The sequence below is a fragment of the Gymnogyps californianus genome, chromosome 1, assembly GCF_018139145.2.
Source record: "Gymnogyps californianus isolate 813 chromosome 1, ASM1813914v2, whole genome shotgun sequence".
NCBI classification, from domain to species: Eukaryota; Metazoa; Chordata; class Aves; order Accipitriformes; family Cathartidae; genus Gymnogyps; species Gymnogyps californianus.
This window is the reverse complement of record NC_059471.1, coordinates 77,085,828-77,113,253: the sequence shown is the minus strand read 5'-3', so window position 1 is coordinate 77,113,253 and position 27,426 is coordinate 77,085,828. Positions and strand designations below refer to the sequence as shown.

At 35.2% G+C, this 27,426-nt stretch overlaps 1 protein-coding gene across 1 annotated transcript in view; it reads left to right on the top strand.

Annotated features, from left to right (window-relative positions):
* Positions 1–22,113, top strand: part of PRKX (protein kinase cAMP-dependent X-linked catalytic subunit) — a 57,093-nt gene extending 34,980 nt beyond the window's left edge. The window contains exons 3-9 of the mRNA XM_050902625.1: positions 7–270; positions 6,756–6,875; positions 12,818–12,913; positions 17,224–17,281; positions 18,161–18,238; positions 21,299–21,447; positions 21,970–22,113. Of these exons, the coding sequence (XP_050758582.1) occupies positions 7–270; positions 6,756–6,875; positions 12,818–12,913; positions 17,224–17,281; positions 18,161–18,238; positions 21,299–21,424 (742 nt within the window). The 3' untranslated portion in view covers positions 21,425–21,447; positions 21,970–22,113. The remainder of the gene's footprint in view (positions 1–6; positions 271–6,755; positions 6,876–12,817; positions 12,914–17,223; positions 17,282–18,160; positions 18,239–21,298; positions 21,448–21,969) is intronic.
* The last annotated feature ends 5,313 nt before the right edge of the window (positions 22,114–27,426 follow it).

Here is a 27,426-nt window from a genome sequence, read left to right as displayed (position 1 = left end):
TTACAGATTTTGGACCAACCATGATGAACGTTTTTTATATATGTTAATGGAATATGTGCCAGGAGGAGAACTTTTTAGTTACCTGCGCAACATGGGGCGTTTCAACAACAGCACAGGACTGTTTTACTCTACAGAAATTATTTGTGCAATAGAATACCTGCACTCCAAAGAAATAGTTTACAGAGACTTAAAACCTGAAAATATCTTACTAGACAAAGAAGGACATATCAAGCTTACTGATTTTGGATTTGCTAAAAAACTGGTGGATAGGTAAGTAGGTTTTTGTTATGGTAATTACGTTTTGCATGTTAAACAGTTGGAAGAAAAAAGTTTCATTTCAGAGCTTAGCATTTCACCTAATACTCTGTGTGGTTCACACATGTCAAATCCCTTAATATGAAGGAAATGATCGTCTTAAAATGGCTGCATGGAAACCAGTATTACACCTTAGGTATAACTAGGTGCAATATCACAGATGAGCTACTGTAGAAAAATATTTTTATATGAGTAGTTTTGTATATTTAAGTTTTCAGTAGTCATGTTGTAAAAAGGGAGTTCAGTGAAGTAATATGAGCAAATATTGAGATATATACATCAGTATGTTAAATGGGACATTAATCCTCCATACACATTGAATTGCTAAATGTTTTGTAACTCGTGTTTCCTTCTGCTTTCCTTTTAGAGAGATTTTTGAAATGTGGGAATAACATTTTAAAACTGGATACTGTGTTTTCAGTAGCCTGTTGCTAAAATGAAACTACAGAGTCTAGACAGAAACAATAAGGCCAGCTTCAGCAGCAGTGATTTATTTAACTGTAACTTCTACAATACTGTCAGCCTTACGTCCATTTTACTAGCGTATGTAAACTTTTTGATACTGCAGTTTTTTTCCCCAGTAATTCTCTGTTCTCTCCGTTTGAACTACCCTTCCAAGATGATAATACATGTTCTTAAAAGGAAGCAAGAGCTGTCACTGGGATTCAAAAACAGGGAGGAAAAAACTAGCCTGTCATATTAGAAAAGCAGTGTGACAGGGTTTGGTATTATGCCCTTGGGCCACCTCTTGAGGGAGACCATATCGGATTGTTCTAGTTGAGGCAGCCTAGTAAGCAAATTAGGCGTTACATAGGTGCTCATCCCCTTTACTAATCTGTTTACCTGTTTGATGCTGCTTTTGCAACAGTTCAGTGTGGGGGTGAAATTCTACAAGATCAACTTGAAATCAAGGTGGATCTGAGAGAGCTACTCTTAATGGATCCCTCATGAAATAAACATCAGATGAGACAAACCAAATCATGTTATGGAGGTCATAAGTTTGCTTCCCTGTGGGTTACATGCTCACAGTGCTGGGTTGCCTCGGCACAGAAGAATGGTAGGCGACTAAGTACGCTGGTTCTGTTCACCCTTAAGGTCTAAAAGTCTGTTTTAAAACCATAGTGTTTTAATATCAACATGTTTGATTGAATTCAGTTTCCACTGGGCAAGCAGATAGGTCTACAAATGTTGGCGCTTTTTTTTAATATTTTGGTTTTAATTAAAAAATAATTCTTTGCAGGAAGAGGTAAGGCTACTTCCATGTAAGAAAGTAGGATGATCTCTTTATAAGACATTCTCATACAAATTCTTATGACTTCCTTTTTACATGTAGATACTGCCACTTAGTGGTTATTCTTAATTTGGATTTCTGTGGGTTTAAGACACAACAGAAGTAACCCTTCATGAAATAAGATGATAGTTCACATCAGAGCATATTTTTCAATCTGGAAGATGAATCTATAAGAGTAAATTTGTTCAAATACATTTCAGGACATCAAAACAAGTTATCACTACTGTTTTTAATTGGTTTTTTGCGTCCCGTATTGCTGGGGGCGGGGAGCAGTGAAGTTGATCAATTTGTGTTGAATTGAATCATAGAACACTATAGTAGTTTTATATTTGTAGCTGATTTACCTATAAATGTACAACGGGTAATATAAATACAGAACATAAAGTTGGAAGGAGCAAGGACTTTATCAGTTAGAACACAGGTAGTTACCTATGCAAGTCTGGTTTTGTCACTGTAAAAATACATAGTTGTCAGCGATTTATCCACTAATGCACTCCAGTAGGTTTTGTTTCATAGACTATCTGATCAAAAGTATAGGAGATGTTTTGTCATTTTTATGTGTAAAAATGAAGTGTGTACACAGGAAGTACACATGTACTTACATGTGTATGTATGTGAGTATGTGTATATATGTATACATATATATATATAGTATATATGAATTGTGAAAATAAAACACAAAGTATGTATGTTTCTCAAACAGCTGTGAGGAAGCCTGCCACTTAGGACCAACAAATGTGTTCCTAGAGAACAGAAGATATGTAAAATAAAACATGGTCTGCAGAAGACCTTCAATACAATTGCACATTCTTGATATATAATACTTCCCATGAATGATTCTGTAGTTGCTTAATTGAGGTTTTTCTGTACACGTTTTCCTTTCTTCCCATTAACATGTGTGAAGGGTGAAGTGTTCACCATGTCCATCTACAATTAAGCTGCTCTTTAGAGAGAGTGGCTGGCTTGTAGCTCACGTTCCCACTGTGGGAAGCAGCCTGCACATTTACTTTCTTACTAGTACATTTTCTGAAGGGCTAGACTCTAATATTTTTTTTCCTAGAGAAAGAGGAAAGAAAGGAGGGGTTTTTTGGCTCCTTCTGTTCCTTGTTGATATGTCCTTCTGTTTATCCTTGTTCCTCCCTTTTCGGTCATAGTGTACTTTTAAAAATTCTAAATTTTTCTCCAAAACAATGTGTCTTTGCCTCAGCTGCTGTTTATTTCTTCTCTTTTCCACCTTGGTGTTGCTTAACTGAAGACTTAATAACCTTTTCAGTTTCTTGTAACTATGTTCACATAAAATAGATGTGCCACTACTTTAAAAAAAGGGCAATGTCAAGAAAAAAAGATGGGGAGGGCGTGTTTATAAATGATTGTTACCTGAAGGATGTAGAAAGGGTTTGCTTTGAACTTTATAGCCTTTGAACTTTATAGCCATTACATTTTTAGACCTTTCTTTTTCTGGAAAGCATATACCACTTTTTGGGTATACTATGTCCATTAAACATGTTTCTGATCTTTCTCACTTGTTTTTTGGGGTTTTTTTTTTAGTTCCTGTCGTCTTTCAGAGAAGCATAAAACTAAAGTTCATAGAATTTTTTATTTTTTTATGCACAGATTTCACTCAGAATGTTATGAAAGTTTTAGGTAAAGTTAGGACTTTCATGATTTTTTTTTTGCGGAATATTATTCACTGTTAATTTTAGTTTGTTCAGTTTACATTCCTAAAAAAAATAAATAATTTTAAACTATGAAAGTCTTCCTAGAAACTTGAGAAGTGACTAACCTTAAAGATACTGGGGATACTTCTGCACTGTTAAGCTGGATGTGCCTCATGACTGTTCTGCAGAGTGGATTGAAGAGAAGAAACAAGACACAGCAAGTCTTGTTTGCAAAGTGTATTGTTTGTCACCGTAGAAGCAAGAATGTCTTGCAGAACAAACTTTTGTGGGCTGGAAACAAAGCAATCTCCGTTGAATATAATTATGGAGAAACTTCCAGAAGAGAATACCAAAAAGGACATTGTTGTTAATCTCTCGCTCATATGCGAGAAGCCTGTCAGGGACTACAGAGGTGGATGCTGAATGGTGTAGAACACTAAAATACCTTAACCATCGAGACTTAACTTCTTCAAATAATACTGTTTAACAAGTCATGCAAATATTATTTTGTAGCTTATCTTTGTGACCAGAGTAGATTCTTTGTTTTATTTTCATGTTTTAAAATTACATGTTCAACCTTATCAACTGTTGCTTACCTGTATTTCAGGTTTTATCTTGAAAACCCAGAGCAGTGGACTTTTTGTAGCAGTTTGAAGGAAACAGTCTATTCTTATTTTTCTGCTTTATAATATATCTTCAAAAGGGTGATCTAGATTTTCAGATGAATATGCAACAGTCATGAAATAGTAATGATAAAAAAAAATACTTAAGACGATTTGATCTTTTTATAGAATTTACTTGATACATTTTCCAAAATATTAAATAGTTTGTTTCATGACCAACAAAAGAGGAAATACAAGTCATGATCTTATGGCACAAATACACAGCTTGACAAAGAATTCGAGCTTCCTCCAAGTTTTTGTGTAGTTAGTAAACATAAATTTGTTGATTGAAATTAAGAGAAGTAGATTACCTGCTGGCGGTAATAAATTTTATTTCCTAATGCAGCTAGGGGACTTCAAGTCATGTTGGCCTTTCCTTAATTTGTGGTTTTCCTTTTGCTTCAATAAAAAAGTTCCTGTTATTAACCTGTATGGTAGTTGAGGGTCATTTTAGTTACATTGTCACCATCAAATTATGTGTGTCCTGAGAGTTATGGTCAAACGTTAGACTGATTTTTTTTTTTTTTTTTTTTTGTATATAAATGACCTTGATAAGGGATGAAAACCACCAAAGGCTGCATCTTTGCTGAATTTGGGCATTCATAGTGTTGGCAATTTTGGGGGAGGAAAGGATGACCATTGTCGGGTATTGTCCTGCAAATCGTCTAGTTTGTCCATTAAAACAAATGTGCCTGCCCTGTCTGCTTTATTTGTACAGCCTTTCTTCCCAAATACAGTAAAACTGGCAGCGGCTTCATTTGCAGAGCTGGCTAAATCAATATGAATAAAAATTCATACTATGGATTGTAATACAGCTTTTTAAATGTGGGGGAGGGGGGGCTGTTTTGTTTTAAAAGACAACAAAGATTTGCTGTTTTTCTTAATTACCTAGTTCTGATCTAGGCAACTGCTAGATGGCAGTAGTGTGTAAAGCAGTGCTGTATGTAAGAATTTTCTTGAGTATGCTTGATTTAGAAAATGTGAGTTTATATTTTCTAGCAATAAAAATTATGCCACCCTTTTATGATAAAAATTAAAGATATATTCTTTACACTAATGAATGTAGTTTCAAGAACCATTGGAGCACATGGGTGCATAGTGTGTCTAACGCATTCTGACAGTTTATCTGGAGTAATTTAGCTTTTGCCATATTAAAATCAAGCTTAAAGAAATTCAACTCTGTGCATCATAAATCTTCATTTAAAGTCTTGACTGACTGTACAGCTCCTCTTCCTTGATCTTAAGTATTTTTATGAATCAAGGATAAGGCTTAAAAAAAACAACCAAACAACAGGAAAACAAGAAAAAAATACCCCAAAGCTCTGTTTAAAATAATTCTGCAATTTCAGAAAAATGTATTATTTAATCTTTAAAAAACAAAAAGAGAGAAAAAAAATGTTGACAGTCTGAGATTCCATAAGGTGCATTTTGAATATCAATTTACAGTTAGGAAAAAGGTTTGTTAAGTTTAGCAGAACAGTGGAAGGAAAAACTAGAAGTTGAAAGGAGCGTGTATTACTTCTAAAGGTGATTACTATTCATCTTAATGCATTTGTTCAGGACCATGTTACCAATTTAATTGGAGAAGATTCTTCCTGCACTCACAAATAAAACAATTAGAGTTTCTTTTGCTGCAAGTTAGAAATCGTGTGCAGTGACCATTAATTTTGTGACTGTACTCTTTGTCATATCTTACTAGAACTCTTCTTAAAATGCAACACACTTTTTTTCTTTCCTATTCTGTGCTGTTATTTCATCCTCTCTTGAATTGGTGAGCACTTTTTCCAAGTTTCATCTTCTGACTTGCTATCAGGGAAGTGTAATTTATTGAGAATGAAAGTACGTTTTTTTTTTGTCTAATGCGTATTTAAACATAAGTCAAGGTAGTGAAGCAAGGCAAATTCTACATGGGTGTTTTTACAAAGAAGAGCTCACATTTCTGAAAGAAATGGTTTCAGAATATTCTTTGTTTCAAATTGTAATTTGGTCTTTGTAAACATTAACTGCTTAGCTTCAATTTATTTCATGAATTTATAGAACTTGAAATACACTTTTCAGTTAGGTAGCAGTATAACACTTTTATATCCTGAGCTTATATTAAGAAAGCTGTGACTAAAAATGACATTAAAATAGATCAAAAATAGTATTACTTACATATCTCACACTTGCTTAACTACATCTTGTAAATATTTTAAATAATTAGAAATACAAAATGTTTTCCTTTTAATGGATATTGTTGAAGTGATAACAGGTTACATTTCAACACTATTTGAAAAACGTTACTTAGATTGTAAAAGGAATCTTACTTATGTCTGCAGCTATTTACTGATTTAAACTACTACTTTTTTATCTCCCCCTCTTCCCTTTGTTTTTTCTAAACAAAAATTTTTCCTTTCGCTGGAAAAGACCAATAAGCTTGCCTTTTGCTGGGCCTGTCAGAAGTAGTCTGTGAACTCTCCGGGGTCTGCAGCTTACAGGGTGAAAACCACTGTTAATTTCAGAACAACGTATAGCCTAATGGATAGAGTACCATACCAGCAGTGGGGAAACTCAGTGCACAGATATTTCCTGCAGCCAAGAAGTTTCTTAATTTCCATATATCTCTGTTACAGGAGAATTGGAGAGCATCATCAAAGCAGTCTTTTTAGATCTTGTAGAGGTCTTTCTTCTTTCTCTTTTTCCTATATACAATAAATACATAGGTATATGTTGGGTACTTCCTATGTGTGTGTGTGGTTTGTTTTTTTTTTCTATTACTGTTACTTCAGTTTCACTTCAGTCTGGTTTTGTTGTTTGTTTTGTGGGTTTTTTTTCTTCTTTTCCTCCCAGGACATGGACGCTCTGTGGTACTCCCGAGTACCTCGCACCGGAAGTTATACAAAGCAAAGGCCATGGAAGAGCTGTGGATTGGTGGGCCCTAGGAATTCTTATATTTGAGATGTTGTCAGGGTAAGTGATAATGGTTACTATATCACAGCAATATTATGTAATACAGTAATACAGGATTCTTTACTAGTTCCGTTTATGATATTTGGAATAGCAAATTTGGGCTAAACTTATTGGTATACCAGTTTCATTTCTGACTCTGAAGAAAGGAATTGGGAAGCTGTACAAAAGAACAGATATCACTGTTGTTATGGGGATTTTTTAGGTTTTTTGAGTTTGTTGGTTTTGTTCGTTGGTTTTGGGTTTTTTGTTTTGTTTTGTTTACTTAAGAATTTTTTAACAGCTGCTCTTTTCCTTATTTGTTTTGGAAATTCAGGTTTGGTTGAAGTTTAGATTTTTAGACATAAAATCCTTTATACTTAAAGGGTGAAGAGGAGGACTACCAGTTTTCTTTGAAACTTCTGTAATTAATTTCTAGCATAGTGAAATAATATTTGCAGTGGGAGCTTTGGTCTGTAAAAATGCATAGTGGCAAGTAGGAAGACTTTTATTAGTACAGCTTGTATTACTACTGAGCACTGGTTTTCTTTAAACCAAAGAAAAAAGAACAGGGAAAAGCTTAAAAGGTCTGTTTGGAAGTCAGTTTGCTCAAATGCTACTTTTGATGTTTTGGAATTTGCTTGATAAGCAGTGTTTTCAAAAGATAGAAATTCAAACTGAAGAGACATTTTCTGGCATTAATATAATTAACTGTTTCTGACTTGAAATATTAGGTAGATGAAAGTAATTGTCTTAATTTGCTCTGATTTCAAAAAAGAAATACTATTTTCGGGAAAATAAATAACTGGTTTAGGGAGAACGTGAAATTCTGCTTGTGTACCGAACAAGGCATCCGCATGTTTTTCCTTGTTTTTTATCTTGGCTGTATCTTTTGAAGGTACTTGCTGGGGGGGGAGGGGGGGGGGGGAAGTGGGAATTTTGAAAGAAATTGGTTTTGCCGTGGTTGGTGCAGTAGAACAAATGCAAGTGAAAGCAAGGCTTTCATAGCTTTGGAAGAAATATAGTATATTTCATCAGTTTTTGGTTTCATAGTCGTTAGAACTTCTTTTCGGTACCAGGCCCAGTGTGCTCTGTGCCTTCTCACTGCCTGAGTGTGCGTCAGGTTGCCTCTGTGGCCTTTCATTCTGGATCTGCAGCCCCATAGAGTGGTCGGAACAAAAATATCCTTGCATGGATTTATTCTTCATTTTCTCTATACAGTACTATCAGTTCAGGGTAACTTTGGTGACTCTTCTGGTGTTTCGACAAGCTCATCAGATTGCTTGAGCAGACAGTTCCCCTGATGGATGATCACTTCAGAGCTCCAATCCATCGCGTGTTTGCTGTGAAGTCCACCCAGTAGCATCAAAACTTTATCCCAGGACAGCATTGCTGCCCACTGCTTGCTTTCTTAATGTCCTGAAGGCTTGCATATGTATTTACTTTGAATCTCAGGGCAACTTCTGGAAAGAAAAAGCATAAAAATGTACTAATAGTTACCTACTGACCCAGGCAGGCTTGGCTGACTGGTCTAATAAAAAGTCGTTATTTATGTAGGCTGATCTGTGCAGAGGCCAGGCTTCACCTTTCTTCCACCGCTCCCTGTAAGGGTGAGTGGCCCAGGTTGGTCAAGGGAATCCTTCTCAGAGGGATGAAAGGAGCAAGAGATTCCCAGCAGCCTTGTTGCCACTAATCTTAGTCCTAGACAGCATGAAGACTGTAGATAAAAGTGCCTGGTGCTGTAACACGAGCGCAGGTGCTGCAGTCTCCCAGCTGTAGTCTGAGTGATTTACCTTCCTGCCATGGGTTTCGGTGGGACCATTCTCTGTTTGGTCTGTGTGGTCTCAGTGTAAGTGGATATTGGGTGTTTTTCCTTTCTGTGCCTTACAGAGATGTTGATAGAGCAGTAACAGAAACATGGTTCCCAAAGTTAACATACTGACTACAGGTGATAGTCAAGCAAGATCTCATCTCTGGAGTCAGTGAGACCTCAAGACTGCAGGGCGCTGAAGTATGACTGCTATATATTCTACTGAAGTATGACCGGTATATATCCTTCATAAAAAAAGGGAGCAGCTGCAATCATTTCTATGTAGGATCTTCTGTGTCCTGACACTATGGCTCAAGTGATGAGATCTGGATTCCCCCAAGGTTAATATAAACACTTTGGCTATAGAGACTCTTAACCAATAGAGATAAATTACAAATTTCTAAAAGGCAACTGAGATGTTATATAGGCTGATTGACAGAGCAGCTGTCTGCTGCAAGTGATTTTGTAACTGTTTTTACTACAGTATTTCTGTAGGCATGCTCTTCATAATGATTGGGTGATTCTTTTTATTTTTTAGTGTTTGGGTGGATTCCCTATCCAAAGGTGGAATAGGGACTCCACCCCAGTTTGTTTGTTTGGGTTTTTTTGTTTGGAGGTTTTGGGTTGGCTTGGGGTTTTTTTTGGGGGGGGGAGGTCGAGGAGGGGGGCATAGATTGGTACTACTTGCTTAGGATTTTTAAGATTCTGGGGTTTGGATGGTTGAGGGGGGCAGTGATTGTGGCTTGTGTGTGTTTTCTTTAGGAGGGCAGGTTGTCACATAGGGCATATGCTTTTAGCATTTTATCAGCTTTTCACTGATGTTGGCAGTAGTGTTTTAAAACACTTTTCCTCACCAACTCAAGATGCGGCTTGATATTTACTATCAAGGCTTTTAATGCAAAAGCAGTCCTAGGTAACTTTATCCCTTGAAATTCAAAGAAGATTTAGGAAATATGAAAACTACTTGAAGGTGAACAAAACCTGACTTCAAGACTAAGTTATTGTCTGCAAGTAAATTACTTAAGACATTTGGTAGTTATTTCCTGAAGTTACTCTCTCTGAATCCCAAAAGCAATTGAAAAGATTGGTAGATGTGTGCATAAGGAAATGGTCTCTCTAAAAACAAACAAACAAAACCACACTTTCCTGTTCTGCAGTGTCTTATTTCTCTAACTTAATCTCTAGAGGCCCATGGAATTCTAGCTCTGCACACACTAGATTTAAGGCAAGGTCCCATTTAGTTGTAAGGTAGTAAAATATAGGAAGGGGAAAGAACAGGGAGAACCAGGGGTGAGAAGAAATCTTTACAGAACAGGTTAGTAATATCGAGTTCATAGGGTTAATCTAACAAGCGAAATGAACTGTCAATAGGAGTTGAAAGATCTATTTATTTTGAGTAAATGTGTTCTGTTACAATCTACCATAGAGGAAAATATACTTGTTGTTTATCATTAGATATGTTATGTCATAATTGTACTGTCATCAGATGTGTAGCTAACTGAATTTTCTCATTTAATGAGGGCTTTGTGTTTTTCATTTTTGCTTTGGTGGTCATATGTGATGTGCTGGTCTGTCATTTTAGGTAGCTAATGGTTCCTGTCTACGGTTTCATGTTCTCAGACTTGTGTGTTTTCCCTTGAGGTTTTACAACTTCTCTTCTTCAGTGCTAAAACTATCTGTTATCTTTGAGACCAGTGTCAGTGCCATTGTTATGCATCAGTTAGCAAAAGGAATGGTTTGCAGCTGTTGTCCCATATACAGAGATTTTTTTTTTAAGCTGCTTTTCAGTTGGTGGAAAAAAGGCAGCTGTTTGTATTTGTGTTACGGTGTGAAGACAGTCTGAAACTCAAGGGGGGTTTTGTTGATTTATTAGGTAGCTTCCAGCACAATACTTACATTATTCTGTCTAAAAATCTGTGCTGTGTTGAAGATTGACATTTACAAGTAGTATCAAATTCAAGTTATTTGCTTTGTCCATAAGAAAACTATATAATCTTTCAAAGCTATTCTCATTTTGCATACAGTTCAAATGCACTTTAAGCAGTATTGCCATTAAATTATTATATAGCCAAGTGTGACTTAAATTTCTCTCAAGAACTCTAGACATAGTAATTTTGGATTTTCAAAGTGGGAAAGCAAAGAGCAATTTAAACATATGTAAATATGTAAAAACTTATACATACTTCTTATTCTTCTTAATTTCACACTTCAGTAGTGTACAGAATGTTTGGAGATGGAGGAAAAAAACCCTGCATTTCATATCAATCTGCTTACTGCAGCTGGCACCTTTGTAATACATAGTTACAACGTCTCATTCTAATTGCTTTATGCATTTATAGATGGTAATATGTAATAACAAATACAAAACTGGAAATTGAGTGTACTGTTTGTCAACTTGCTTTGGAGAATGTGAAGGACGTAATGTTGCCTAACTGAAAAAGAAACTTTGTATGATAGTCTCTCTGGTGTGGGAAAATTTTGTGCATGTTAAATATCTATCACGTCTTCCTTGTTCTTTAGTGTCAAAGCAGGAATTTATAAAAACACAAATATTTTTTTCCTGAGATTCTTATATTTTCCAGTTTCTTCCTAGCTGAGACTATTCAATTTTTCATAATGAAACTACTCTGGCTTTCTGAACAACACCAACAAATGTTCTTCAGTCTTTCCTTAACCCGGATAGTTTTGTCATGCTTTTCTGTGCTTTGAAGTATTACTTTTTTTACCTTATGCATACAGACAGCTTTACTTAACTATTCTGATGGAATTTGGTTTTGTCAGTGGATGAATTTTACAGTGTTTCAAAGGAAATGCTAATCCACTTGACCATCAGCTGAATAATGCAGAAATTAGTACTTCTGAAAACACATAATGGAAATAATATATAGTACTTGTTGAGGAATAAGCTAGTTTGAGTAGCATAAAATTAAGGAAAGAATATGAAATGAAGAAAGGTTGTTTTCACCCCCGTTTGTGCTACCAATGATTTCCAAAGCCACCAACACTGTATTTTTGTGTGTACACACGTAGTTAAGTTCTCTTAGAAAGTAATTATAAAATGTTAGGGAGACGTGAAAATATTTTAAGGGTTGGACTGTAATAGTGTTTGGACATTATTAATATGGTTGATATTCAAAATCCCTTTTTTCTGTTCTGTAGGGGTTTTGAGACAGAAGCATAGTAAGAGGGATGCTTTGGTCATGTTAGGGAAGTCAGGGTGGGACTGAGATTAGTGAATGAGTAGGTAGTTATTCCATTCCCCTAAAAGGTTTCCTGTAGTAACTTCTAAGAAGGTGTCTGCCACTCTGAAAACCTGTTGGCATGTGGGCTAAGCTGCTTATACCGGCTGTACTGATGCACCCATACTCTGAGCCTCTGGCAGTAATCAGGATATGTCTTATACTAGTAAAGGAAGCACAACAGAAAACTCTCTCAATTCTTACTGTAGCTGTAAGACAAGAAGTAGTCTCTCTGTTAGCTCATAACTTCATGAAGAACTTTCTAGAAAATAGTACATGTTGAATTTTAATTCCATCTTGATTTACTCATCATCTTGGGAAGATTATGACATAAGTACTTTATCTGTCCAACACAGAAAGACAGCAGCACTTTGGGAGAATTTCAGGATCTGAACAGTCTGTCTCTTTCAAACCTTCTCTAACAAAACATGTACTTGAATTCAAGAAGTACAATAAATAACTGAACTGGACAGTGTATTCATATGAGGGTCCTTTGACACTTTAGATAGAAACTAGTGAATAAGGGTATGCCTGCAGTTACAGGACAAGATCAAAAATGATAATGCTGTTTTGGAAAGTATACCCTTGGGTTTTATAGATAAAGGCAAAGTATTTTTTACTTTAACACTGAAAATTTGTTTCATAATTGATATTTTTACTGTATTAATATAACAAAAATCTCTCTTGTAATACTTCAGTTTTAATTCTGTGTTCAGTGTGTTGCATACAAAAATGTTTTCTGTTTTGCAATAGCAGCCTTAAGTTATTCTTCAAGTTAGTATTTGATTGATGATGCCCTACCAAAAAGAACTATATAATCAATGATTTCTGAGAGGAATTACTATAACATAATACTGTTTATATGTTTTTATAGAAATTCTTTTTCTAACCTCTAAAAATTTGCTGTATTAAAATAGGTTTCCTCCATTTTTTGATGACAATCCATTTGGTATATATCAGAAGATTCTTGCTGGCAAAATTGATTTCCCGAGGCATTTGGATTTATATGTAAAGTAAGTCCATGACTTCCAACACTGTCTTTTGTATTCTAGACACCTCCTGAGCACTGTTTCTAAAGGATCTTCATAGAAGACCAGATACCAGATTCTGATTTTCTAAAACACCATGTTGGAAAATGTTTTAGATTACATTTACTCTTGCAGTCCAAGTAAAATTATGTGTTTGGTAGACTTCAAGCTGGAGATACAGTTGTAAGATAGTATCTGCCTCTCTTACTTTTCTGCGTATTTTGGAATATTAAAAGCTTTTCCACCTTGTACAAAGCTCATTGGTACCAGGTTGATGCCTGGAAGAAAGAAAAGAGGAGAAATATGAGGAGATAATTTTAATATGAGTAAAAAATAGGAGAGCAGGAAGCAAACACTAAATTGTTCCTTTGTATGCATACGAACCAGTTAAATCACTCTCAACGTAACTGCTTGAATTAACTCTCTGATACTTCAGAAGTTCCAGTGTAAAATCAACTTCCACTTCTGATAGCAGGGCCCCAGTTCAATATGCAGTCTTACATATGCATGTGTGGGTTTTATTCATAGTATTTTGCAATCGTTACAGGTATATTGCAGATGAAATGCTTTTTTCCCTATTTAAAAATTCCATAATTGAAATAATTGTTAGTAAACATTAGAACAGAAGAAGTGTAATTCTAAACATGAAGTTTCTCCTCAGAAGCAGAGATGATTGAGTGAGTGAGGACAGGAAGTTATTCTTACATCCCAGGTTAATCATTCAAGGTGTTTTGAAGAAGTGACCTTAGAGATGGCACTTGCTTACTGTCACCACTAGGTAAATAGATAAAATGTTGTATGGCAAATCTAATGAAATCTGTCCAGTTTTCTCTGAACTTTTATGAATTCTCTTGCAAAAATAATCGTTTGGGGAGGATTTTTTAAGCCTCCATTGAATCATCAGGTGCACTGAATGCAAGCATGTCTACATCACCTTAGGCTGATTAGTGTCTCGTATTTGTGTCTGTTTTTAACAGTTTTCCCTTACTATGTCAATGCTGTTTCCAATTCAATGTAGTCTCATTGTCTGATCTTCCTAACCCACTCTGTCTTACGAAGAAAACTGAGTATCTCACATAGTATTGTGTGCACTAAAGTATTAAGAGTGCGACCAGAAGGTGAACAGCTCAAATTAGGTTATCACTAGCAACCTGTCTAACATGGTGAAAGCATTTAAAAGTAGAGATGCTGTTAGCTTCTGTTTGTGCTCAACATTCACAGACCAACATTGATTTCTACTATCCAGAAGCTGCCTGATGCTGTGAAGTTTCCTGGTTATGGTAGTAAGCATGTATATGCAGGTTTTGCTCTTCAGTCTAGACGTGACTGCCAATGAATTGTAGGATACATTAATCAACATAGTTGTTGACACACTTCTCTCCCAGCCTTTCTTATCCAGATGTTCTTTCAGTGTATGCTTGGCAGCTCATTCCCATTACACTCCTGCCTTTAAGGGGTCTCATGGGATTCTAGCTTGGGCTTTCTTCCTTTCACACCTTGGTTTTGGGTGATCTCATTCATTTGTGTGGATTCACCTGCTTTCTGCAGTGAGTTGTTAGCATAATGTATCTCTCTTGTTCCATCAACCCTCTTCCTTTTTTAAACCACTATATGCAGAACTGTATAGTCTTTAACATCTCTGCACCATTAGCTTAAACCAAGTGCCAAAATTATTTTGTCCTAAGAAGACAGCCTGCTTCTTACCTTACTTGGATCCCATTTGCTTTCTCTCTCTTCTTCCTATTAGTTGTTATCTCAGCAAGGCTGAAGACTATCTTGGGTCCTGTCACATCCAGGCTATGTCTGAAGTATTAGTGCTATACAGTGTTTATAACAATTGAACTTTAACTCTGTGCTCTTAGGCAGCAAAACTATTTTCCTTTTTGAACTCTGAGAAAACTTTTCTACCTAGATATACTACATAAACTTACTGATTGACATTTTTCTACCCGCCTACCCCCTATCACCCTCCCGCGCTTTTTACCTTTTGAATTTGTACCACTTCTGCTTTCCCTCCTGCTGCATGGTGTTCACTGTCTCTTACTGTGCTGTATAACTGCTGTGTGTCTTGTATAAGTGCTATTTCTTCTGGCCTGAGCTAGCAGCTCTTCACACTGCTCTCTACTGTGTCCCTTTTGTTAGCCGCCTTGCAATTTGATCAGATGTTTTCTCCAAGTCCTTTGTCCTGTATACATGAAGTCCTTGACATATCTGACCATTAGTTCAGATCTCTTCTGAAGAGCAGCTTCTGCCATGATGATGATAATAAGTTAACCAACTAGAAATTCCAAAATGAGGCTGTCAGCAGAGTTTTGTGTTACTTAATTTCTGATAAAACATAAGTATTAATTATGCTCCACCTATTTCTTTGGCCACTAATGAGTTTATAAGTTATTTCTTTATATTTTTCTTTCTTTGCTTTTGTAAACTTTTCTTTGCAAAGGCAGTTTTGGAAAACATAAAATGAAACATCAGTGCTACAACAGTTTAATGATTATTGGTCTGGAAAGACCTTGATGTAGAACTTCATTCCCCAAATACACACAGCAACATATCTATTGGATTGACTTTAACATGATAATTTCTAAATTATTCTTTAGAAACTATGTAATAAATTATCTATTACTTGTTTCAATTTAATGGGTATTTGTTCTATTGAATGCAGCAAATGTCTTCATCTTTAGTGACAACATAGTATCACTGAGCAAGCTCATCTCTTAACTGTTCTTTTCTAAGATGAATTTTTGAAGCAAGCCAAGAATGATCCATTGGTTTTCTGGTTATATAGGAATAGGAAACTCCATGATTTATCTTTGGCCATATAGCCTGTGAATCTAGTTCTGGGTTTCTGGTTTTCTTTTCAGTCTGTTTTAAAGTCTGGTTATAGCTGTTCTTGTAGCCTTCTCCATGAGGAATAGTCTTCTCCGTGAAGAACTAGGAGAAGGTATTTCTGCGAAGGTGACTGCGAAAGGAGTCAGTCACATGATTTAATCCAATTCAAACATTGATTGGCTGGAATGATCATGAGAGTTTTAAAAATTGCTTTCTACCTTGACTTTTTTATTCTCCTTTTATCTGGCAATTAAATATTTTTCCAGTTGAATTTTAGAACTATATTCCTGCCAAATACGACAGCTTTTCAAACAGTCTAGCACATTCACTCTCAGTTCATATATTCTTTGTGCATACACTTTTGTGATTTCAAGGATAGGTGACAGAATACTGGTTTTGTTTTGGGATAGTAGGTGTTACAGTTAGAGATGGAGAGAGGCAGGTGTGTCATTAATATGTTTGCATTCTTTTCTGTAAATAAAGCTGTTGGTTTTTTTTAAACCTTCTGCAAAGTTAAAAATTGGAATTAGCCGTACTCTGTACATCCCCAGCATTTCATGCAGTGTTGCATCTCTCAAGTTGATTTGAGGCTGTAGAAAGAAGGATGGCTAAACTTTTGTTCTTTCCTGTCATTGGTACTTTATGCAATGAGACCAGAATGCTATTAATCTAAAAATAAATAGCAAAGTAATCTTTGAGATTAAAAGTAACTGCTTATAGAAATGTGAAGCCAGATTTTTCTCTCAACTCAAAAGTAATCAAGCTAACTCAATAAATTGTGATACTCACTTTATGTTGGAGTTTTTTGGTGCTTAATGTTTAAAGCGCTTTGCTATAAAAATGGAAGTCCTTTATGTCTCTAAACTTACATTCATCTTTTAAAATGTTGATTTAGCTTTATGTGGAACTGTTGAATGAACTAGAATCTCAGGGGAGGCTTTTCATTTTCAATGAAATTAAAGCTTATAGATCTTACTAGTTTTAAGCAGATGACTAGCTCTTCCATGGTTTCTCTGAATATTTAGCTGCCACAGAATTTAAATGTCAATGTATAAAGTTGAGGGTGTGGCTTTATCTGTATTTTTTATATATATTAGAGTTGTGTTCTGCCAAATAGGTCTGAGATCCATTTTGAGGTTTGGAATGCCCAGCAAAATACACAAATGCAAAGAAAGATATGGTACTACTTGTGGGGGCAAGTGAGGAGAGAGAGAGATATTTTTCTCCTTTGTTTCTTGAAGGAGTCTACAAGGAACTTGCAAGAATTCTGCAAGTTCCTTTTAGAACAGGTTATTCCTTTTTATCATTCACTCTTAAGTGTCCTAAAATATGAAGGAAATGAATGGGTAAATTATACACGGTATTAGCTAGTCAAAGGGAAGTATGCTCATATTCTGTAACATTTGCATGACAGTCAAATATAAATTACTTTTGTTTAACAGAGAACATTTTCTTTACTGCAGAGACCTTATTAAGAAGCTGCTTGTGGTTGACAGGACAAGACGATTAGGCAATATGAAGGTCGGTATAAAATGTTAGGTGTAATGCAGAACATAGCACAAGGTCAAAAGAATTCTGTAGGAAAGATGTAGAACAGCTCTTCTATGGCTTTTGGTTTTATAAGCATGAGATTGAGATATATTTTCCCATACATTACTTCAGTTGTGCAATCCTAAATGCAAAGTTTAACTGTGTATTTCTGGAAATCATACTCCTATTTGTCTGGATTAATGCTGTCCTTCATGATAGTTTCCCTAAAAACTTTTTCCCTGAAAAAAAAAAAAAAGACATTTTCATTCTTTATGTGCATAATCAAAACAATCAGCCCAGAGAGAATAATCATTACAAGACAAATATGCCTTTAACCGTGTATCTAAAATGAAAACAAATGTTTTTATATATATACTTTTGTAAGAGTATTGAGAACCTCTTGTTGTCGGCACTAAACATCTGTAATATTTGATAGAACTACGTGCTTCCCAGGCATAATTTTTATTTGACACCATCAACCCTCAGTTATTTTTTTTATTAGTGTAAGAATTAGAAAGTATATCTGAATAAGAGGCATTCTCTAAAATGTTGGAGAAAACAGAAGTGAATAGAACTGCAGTGAATGGTTTTGTGGGTATTTTAAAGCCTATTCTTGATCTCCCTTGTGTCAGAAGAATGCTGCTAAAAAAAAAAAAAAAAGAAATTTGGATCTTATTGCTGGAACTCAGGCTGCTAGGGAAATAATACTGTGAATTTATCCTTTAGAATCTTTTAATGATTATCACCTGAGAAAAGAAAAAAGGTTAGATGGACCAGTAGTCTGCCTTGATACCACAGTTCTTATGATGAAATACATGTTTTGGCATACATATAACTTACTAAATATTTATTTTGATTTTTTCTTTAAAGAATGGAGCAGATGATGTGAAGAGACATCGATGGTTCAGGTCTATAGATTGGGACGCTGTACCTCAAAGGAGACTAAAGGTATGTTCTGCAAAATACCATATAGGACATCACAAGAAGAAATCATTGTTCATTTAAGCTGATCTGTTGAGGTTTTGTTGCCTGTTGCATCTGTGTGTTCATATGTGTGTATGAGCACGTGTGTCTGTGCACACATCAATAATTACATGTATTTTTGTCCTTTTACACTGCAGAATTAGTTATATGAATATCTACTTGCATTTTTGTCTATATATGAAATGTCTAAAAAAAATCCCTGCTTTGTTTTGCTGAAGTTGATTAGTTAATTTAAAATTTAATTTTCACTTTTAGGGTTTTGTAAGTAATTACTTGTTGTAGGTGTTTTTTTGTTTGGGGGGGTGGGGGGGATTGGCGGTTTGTTGGTTTGATTTTTTTTTTTTTTTGATTTTTTTTTTTTTCCCTTGCCTTTATATCTGTGGAAGTATTTTACTCTGGGCTTTAAATTTGTGTGCCAAGTTCAATTCAGGTAAATGCTTTAATAAAATGTAAAGCATATGGGAGTAGGAGGAATAGGGAAGGTGAGAGAGAAGGATTTATGAATGTAATTCTAACATACTTTTTAACAGCACTGAATTCTACTATTATATGAGGGCAGATGTTTGCAAAAGCTATCAACACTGCAAAATGCTTTTTAAAGTCCTTTGGAAGTAAACTGCCTTCTTTCTTTCCTTCCTCAAATTTCTAACTCCTAGGAGTGATTTTCAGTAACATAGGTTGCCATATGCAGTCAATCAAGTACTGATTAAATGTTTTCCTTTTCTTTGCATTAGTTTCTTACAATGAATTTCTGGCTAGATGTCTCAAACTGAGTTCTTGCAATATAGATAAGAGACGAAAATGTTCTTGATGTATTCTTGTAGACAACATCTAATACAAAGCTGTAGGTGACTTTTTTCTTTAAAAAAAAAAAGTTTACATTGTTTTAAATGTGTGGGGTGGGGTTTGGGCTTTTTTTAATGATTACTACTCCCAGTTGATGTTTTACGTAGGTCTATTGTAATAAAGTCACATTTTTCAAATTATTTACTGTAAAATCTGGTCACACAAATCTGCAAAGAACACAAACTGGATGATAACGTGTTTTATAAGTATTTCAACTCTGAAGTTTATGACAACCTACTGTATTACCAAATAAATAACAAACAAATAGTATTAAAACCTGAATGTTAGAGGTACAAATCAAAAGTCTCAGGTCCAAACATCCTTTGTGTTGCATTTTTATTTAAAAAAAAAAAAAAAGAGTCACCGTGGCATTCAGATTATTATGAATCCAAAACTTGTTTCTTAATCTTTGTGATGGTTACATTAAGCTCTTAGAAGATGAAATGCTGCTTAATTATACTTCAGAGCAAGGATGTGAATTGGGTCAGAAATTTACTTTGTTATTTCTAGAAGCAGCTATATTCTTCAGAATTAATTTTCACAGTCTCACTCTATTTCATACTGATGAAGAGATTGAAAATATTAAATAATGGATACAGTGCTCCATTTTCCCTGTAAAAAGTGTGAATTGGCCTATAGTACAAATGGAGCATTGATTCATGGTCCTGATAGGATCTTAAATATCAGTATTATAAAAAGTAATGGCTGAAAGAGAGAAAAAAAGAGAGAGAGAAAGGAAAATCCTCGATTTTAGATTAACAAAATTATTTTAATTTTTCTCTTTTTGTGTGTCACTTCACAAAACTGGTTTTCCTGCCAAAATGCTTACAGGGAGGTGAGGGTAACAGTGGAACAGATAGTTCTCTGGAGTAGAGGAGATTCTGCACATTTTCTTAAGCATCTGGGCAGTATACTGTGACTGCCACATGCAAAAGTAGGACTTGGCTTTTGGCTGAAGCTTAGAAGTACCATCCCTCAGGGACCCTTTCTTTCCCATTGAAAACCTGCTGATGGCATTGTTTCAAACTAAGCCCAAAAGATCAGGTAAGATCTCAGAGCTAGCGGAAGCCAGACTTTTATCTTTTTGAGGAGATGCAGAATAACATTTTGCTGTACTTTATAGTTCTGTCTGTGGTATGACTTTTATGAGCCAGTTTGGTGATCACCCGTAAGGTTTTCTCATCCTAAATTGTTTTGTTGGACTCATGATGATAGCTAAACTCTCTGTTACTGAGAAGGGGATAGAGAGATGAATGTCCCTTGAGAGAAGAAAAGGATTTTGCCCCACATTAACCCCTGTGATTAAGGAAATGTTCCAGAAAGGAACTTTATCTCATAGCCTGTAGCCAGAAGGGCAGAGTAATCTCGATGCTAGATATAAGACAAGGAAAAACTACAGGTACTGTGAAGCTGGTGGGCAATACTAGAAATCCAAAGGATCCTCTGAGGAAAGAAATAGAAAACAGATATTTCTCTTGGTACCTCCAAGTTTCCTTAAAAAGATCCATTTGAATTAAGATGCTTTTACAGACGTCCTTGTGAAATGAGTTTTTACAGTGCAGTAATTTCTTTACCTGCTTGAATTTATTGCTAGGCTAGGAGAAAGCATAGTAGGTAGTGTGAGGCATACACAAGTTAGTCATTTCAACTTCCTTAAAAGCGGTCAATCTGTTTGAAAGCAACGAAGAGGAGGCTTTTTTCCTTCAATTAGAAAGCAGTTACCCACACTGCTATTAAGACTCTTTCTTAGTTGAAAGGCACCTAATGTGATTACATTCCTTTTTGCTCATAGGCCACAGAAGAGGGGAGGAGTGAGGAAGGAGAGTGGCAGATTATGCTGTAACGGCACATGCCTGGAAGCTTAGTTGTAGTAATCTTTTGCAGTAGTTACCTTCAGTCTGCAAAGCAGCTAGAACTTGAGCGCTAAATAAAAGAGGTATCTGTATTGTAAGTGTCTTTTCACCACAATATTTAACTGCAATACAGACAAAGCGTTGGAACGTGTGTGTTGCTGCAAGCTTCTCTCTCTCATGCTATTCGTTATTAGCGAAAAAGGTGAACTTTTATAAATATGTACCCCTTTTGTTTAATCAGTCTTTTACAGAATTTCTGCTTTAATGTGATGGAGAGGAGCTCATTGACGAAACTGTACATTTTTGTTGTGCTTGTTCTGACTAGCCTCCCATAGTACCGAAAGTATCCAATGATGGGGATACTTCCAATTTTGAAGCTTATCCTGAAGATGACTGGAACAAGACGCCTCCAGTACCCCCTAAAGATCTAGAAATTTTCAAGAACTTCTGAATGCGACATCTTCAGTGGACAAGGTATGTCCAAATGTCAGGAGTCCTCTTCAAAACATTGCAGGTCTGTGATCGAGAGCCATATGCAGAAATGACATCTTCTGATTCATAACAGTGATTAATACTTCCTCACAGCTCATAAAACCAACATGAATCGCAGTAATAGATAGTATAAAGTAAACTGTTGAAATAAAATATTGTAGAGCAGGCTTATGGAATGACAAAGGTAATTTATCTCACAGGTTTTGGTGTTCTACAGTGATGAAGAGTTATTAGTGTACAGATATTTAAGTCCTTCTGTCCTTAAAACTTTTAAAATATTATGTTAAAAGCAAATATCTAGATTGATTTGACAGATAAGGAAATGTGATTGTTCTTGATTTCAAGATTTTTGTGTTAAGAATGCAGACTTTAGAGGAATAAGATCGTCAGATTAATTCTGTACCCTGCATTCTGCCTTATAACTGTGATAGGTTGATACTTGTCATTCAATTCACATGCTCCATATTGTATTTTGTGTTCCTTTCTCATTATTTTTTGTCTTAGAAACTGGAAGGAAATTGAAGTGCTAAGAGCAAGTCTGAAGAAAAATGGAGTTCATACGTAAATGAAGACTTTTTTTGTGGATAAGAATGATACTGCATTCAGATATGCATATTAGTATATAGTAAATATCTAAAGAGTTGGAGGCAGGCAAGAATAACTTTTTGCTGTAAACATTTGACATTAGTTTAGTAAATTGTAATATTGATAGTCTACTCTGAAGTAGACTCACTAAAATGGTATATTTTAGGATTTTTTTTTTTTAACTTATGGTTTAGTTAAGTTTCCTGCTATTCCCAGATCCTTTTTGCATAGTTAACTCCATAGACTTAATTTTATAAGTTTATACTAAACTTGTGTAATTAAAAGCACAAATTAGTATATATGTATATAATGAATACAGTACAGCTAAAGCACAGGAACTGTGCAAAGATGTAAATTTTTGTACTTTGCAGAGTCTATGATTTTTATTTTTCGAATAATGTTTTTCAAGAAGTTCTCTAGGAATAAAAATCTTAAAAGGATAAATGAGTTTTTCATCATCTTATATACATTTTATAATTCTTTGTAAAAAATAAAAATAATTAAGTTTTAAAAAAGATTTGTACCTAAAATTTCCAATGCCTCACACTTGCAACCATAGTACTTGAAAGCAGAAAGACAAGGGCATGTTTTATTATTGATTAAGATGCATCTTAATGGCTAATTTATGAAGTTCTGTTACAGTGATGTCTCTTTACAAACCAGGATATTGAGTGATTATACACTGTCTGAAATGAGATTCCTCACATGAAGACTCTCTGTAAACATGCAATTCAGTGCATACTGATAAAAGGGCTCTAACTGGCTCTTACAGGAGTTATTCTCTCTCAAGCTTACTGTCTTCTCCAAATGTAAAGCATGAGCCATAACAGACTTTTTTCATTATTGAAGTAGTTGTTGTTGAATGCTTGGCACTTCAGAATATCAGAGGAAAGACTGAATATATACTAGAGCCTGATTTTTCTGCTCCTGCTTTTGGAAATGTCCTAAAGTCTCTGCTGCCAGGAATTCCATATGTACAGGGTTCAAACCTTAGATGTAAGGAGTCTCTTTTTTCATCTTGTACTAATATCTTTCTGGCAGCTTGAGTACACTGTATTTAGGAAGTATTTGCAATACTGCTTCATTTTAAGTAGCACCAAATATCAGTATGTGCATGTGTATGTATCTATGTATATGAATACACATAAACATGAAGGTAGATTGTATACAAGTCAGGATCTTTTTTAGGGTTTCTTCATGTTACATATTGGGACCCTTGTGTTAATGTAGGGGAATTGATTTTGAAGTGCTTCGATTTCAAAAAGTAATTACATTCTTTCAGATGCTGTGATTTTAGATAACTTTTAGTGAAATTATGATATTTAGACTGAAAATATATTTTTTTGAAAGCACATCAGCTCACTGGAGTTCCACTACTATGACTGATGGCTCTACATAAAACTGTTTAAGTAGATCATACAGACAGTTTCTCCCACAAACTGCTCTCCACATTTTTAATCTGAAATGCCATAGGAAATGTAGGCCAAAGATTCGTTTTTCTGAACTAAATCCTGAATGCCTATGAAGTAGACATTCTAGTAATCACTAATGAAATTACTATGTTTATAATTTTATGACAGATCTGCAGCTGGAGTCTCCTCATGGAAAAGTGACCTCCATTTTCTTTTGTTTAGCTCTAAAGAGTACAGAAGTGCTGTTGAGAACTTGCAATTTCTAGGGTATTAGATCTATTTCTTTATAAAGCAAGTCTAACTTTAAGAGATTGCATAACTCGTTGCAAAAATGCACAATGTGTAACAAAATCAGGATACTTCAAAGTGGCAATTCTGGAATATCACAAGGTGTTCTTGATGTTATGCAAGTGCCACCAGTTGATGGCCCCAGCTGCCACTCGGTAAATACTGTGTAGGAGTGTATAATGAAATACAGGAAAATCCATAGAAAATGATCATTTTAACCTGGTAAAAATACCTTATTCTCTTGAAAAAATGAATCTGGTCCACTGTATTTGTTTCTGTGGAATTAGTCATTCCAAATCCATCGGAAAAACTGAAGCACATAAAACACAGCTTACTTTGTCTAAGGGGAACAAGCACAGTTCAGGGTTTTTTTTTAATGTGTAAGCTTACAGTATTCTATGGAATCTGAGTACTACAAAACTAATTTCTTATTTAAAAATGTACATATTGCAACAAGCAAGTGTGCTAAATATAATTTTTTTTTTTTTTTTCAAATTTAAAAACTGCACTGTGTTTAAGTCTTCAAAGCTGAGGAAATGAAGTTGCATTTGACTAATGTGCCACATTGGTGGTTAGAAGTTTTGAATGCTTGAACAACAGGAGATCGTGGATTTTCTTTTTATGAATCTTATCCATTGCTGGCAGTGGATGCACTGACACTCATTATGATAGAGACTAAAGAAATGAATACAATCTTATTAATAATGCTAATCCATTGACTTTACATTGTTTCCAGAGCCATGTGTACATATGCCTAACTACTGACCTCGTCAACATGCTTTCTAGTACAAAACTGCTTTCAAATTTTTTTAATTAAAATCCTTAACTAAAAAAAAAACCAAAACATTTTTGAAGCATTATTTTAAGTGATCAGTTATTTTCTCTACAGTCTTGAACTTAATGAGCTGTTATTACCTGCCCATTTTATTTATTTGCACAAGTGAATCTGTTTTATTTTAAGTCTTTGCTGGGACTTCATGGCCCACTAACATAGTTCTGTCTGAGTGCTCACGCAGAAGTCCCCGGATACACGCTGCACTAAGGACTCTGGATTTATGTTTCTTTTAAGCAGACTAGAACACTATTTTCTATTCAAGTATGGTATTCTTTGAAGTTCACTTTATTTTGGTTGCTTCTGTTAACCTGTTTTTGCGTATAGACTGTTGCATAAGGACTGTTCTCTTGCAAGAGCCCATAGGCCTTCGGTATTCTGCTTCAGTGAACAAGAATGTTAAACATTAAAAAACAACCTTTATTTTTGAGTTTTATATATATATATATATTTTTAATTGCCCAATTTGAGGTTTTAAGTGATAAATGTGCATTGTAAACTCAATTGCCTTGTAACCAAATGATATGAAAGCTTCATGATTTCAATGGAGAACATGCTGTAGATTTTCCTGTAAATTAGCTTGATCAATGAATATGTGTGCTACTGAGCTTTAACTAATGTGATCTTCCACTGTAGAAAGTCATTGTTAATGGATCAAATATAGGTACTAAACTATGTTTAAATGGATGAACAGGGATTTTGCAGTTTTGAAAGCAATTAAGATATGGCTGTTCCTCAGCCCATCTGCTTGCCATTCAGAAGAGTTGTGATGCAGTGCTTCCTATGCTATAGAATTATTTTTCAGCTTTCAATGACTGTAGCATGATTCCTTTTTGTACTGTACTGTGTACAGACTTTCCATGTTTTGCACTTTTCTATGGCAAACCTTGACTGCTTTATAAATACTCTATTGTGTAGTAAGTAGTGATAGTGGTAGCAGGCATTTGTGTACTGCATAATGAGTTTGAACTGCTAGATTTGCGAGGTTAACTTGGACTAACGTTGTATGTTGCTGGTTGCTTGTTGTAGCTCACATGTATAAGTACTGTTCAAAGTTATAAAGTCAGCCCTCATTGCACAATGAAAATCACTGTGATCTGTACATAAACCCTAGTAAAGTTTTATTGCTGTTTAATTTATGTAATATCTGTCAAATCTGGATTCATTTAATAAACCTTTATATCTTTTTAAATGTTTAAACCTAGTTTGCTTCCATTTATGTTGGGAGGAGGTAGAGGTTCTTCATCCAAAAAAATGATGGAGAGGAGAGGAGTAGAAAAACAACTGTTCCTTCTTTTCAAGAGTTAAGTCTTTCCAGAGCAAGACACAAGTGGTGGAACATATTTCAGTTGGCGTGGAAGAAACACCAAAAAGTATATTTTCAAGTTCATTTCAGGTAGTGCACCAATAATGAAAAGTGTTAGCTCAGACTTCTCATTAAACTATGATTATATGACCCTAACTGCTTCAACATTTTCACAACTTAATGACCTGAACACTGTCCGGAACACTCATTTAAGTCTGTTTCTTTAGGCATCAAAAAATATTCTTATGATGTCAGGCACACCTAACTAAACCTTTATTTCATCTTCCATCAAGAATTTCAAAAGTCCGTTTTTAACAAGATTTGTTTAGCTGTTGGTGTTAAATTACTTCTCCTGGGTCAATTGTGTTTTATTAATTACACATTAGGTAGCTTAATCTTGCAGAGATAATTACGTAGGCATAGAACCAACTGGATACAGTTTGGACTAGTTAAGGGTTGTTTTTTTAACACAGAACTTTGTGCTTTCTTTCTGTCTGGCTTATTTCTAAATTTTGTGCATTGACATTTTTCCTCTTGTCATGTGCTTCAAGAAACTGCTAATGGTAAGTGAAGGAACACTGCAATGAGCCCTGGCAAGGTTTTAGTCATGTCTTTGACATGAATCAAAAGAACTGCTCAGTTAAAACATACCAAATTTTTGAATGTTAGCAAGTATCCAGGATGTTTGTAAAGAATTTCGTTTGGCATCTTGTTCTTACCCCAGCCTTTTGCCACGTGGTAAAGTTTTTGTTCATTTGTTCTAACCTGAGTACTAGATCTTTTTTGACTGCACGTGTAACTCTGGATCTTATCCAACAAAGGCCATTTTAAATATGCTTTTTCACTCATGCAGGGCAGGTAAGGTTTGCTGGTGTATAACTTTGTCTGGACCATACTCACATAGCGTTACTCACTACTCTCAAATCTGTCTCACTTCCATGATTCATTAGCCCTTTTTACTGCAAAACACTGTTAAAAGAGCATTTGACAAGAACCCACCCTTCTGTGACTGACTGTTAACTAGTGACAGTATGATATAAGAAATGGTTGAAAGCAACTGGCACTGTTGCAACTCTGGATCTTGCCCAGTACTTTGTGAATTGGTATATAATTCACATATCAAGCTCTTCCTTGTGTGAACTGCTAGCTGCTACAATCTCAGCTTCAGAATTTAGGCAGCTTTTCACAGGGAAAGTAAAAGGCTCCTCTGCTGTCCTCAGTAGAAGAGTCTAGCTTTCGTTTCTCTCTTTAGCTCTCTCTTTCCATCTACCTTTCAAAAAAATGCCACATGTGAATGTCTGTCAAGCTTCATATTTATCCTTGAAACCAGGAATATTGTAAAATTTTACCAAGCTGAATTGTAAGAATTTCTTTCAATGTATCCAGATATTTTTCTAGTCTTGTGCAAGAATATTCCAAACTGTGACAACAGAAAATTTCAGTAGTAAGTAGAGCTATTATACCAGCTTTGACGTAGGGTACAGTTTTATCTGATTTGCTGCATTTGTTTCAGTGCCAATAAGAATGAGTTGTTGGGG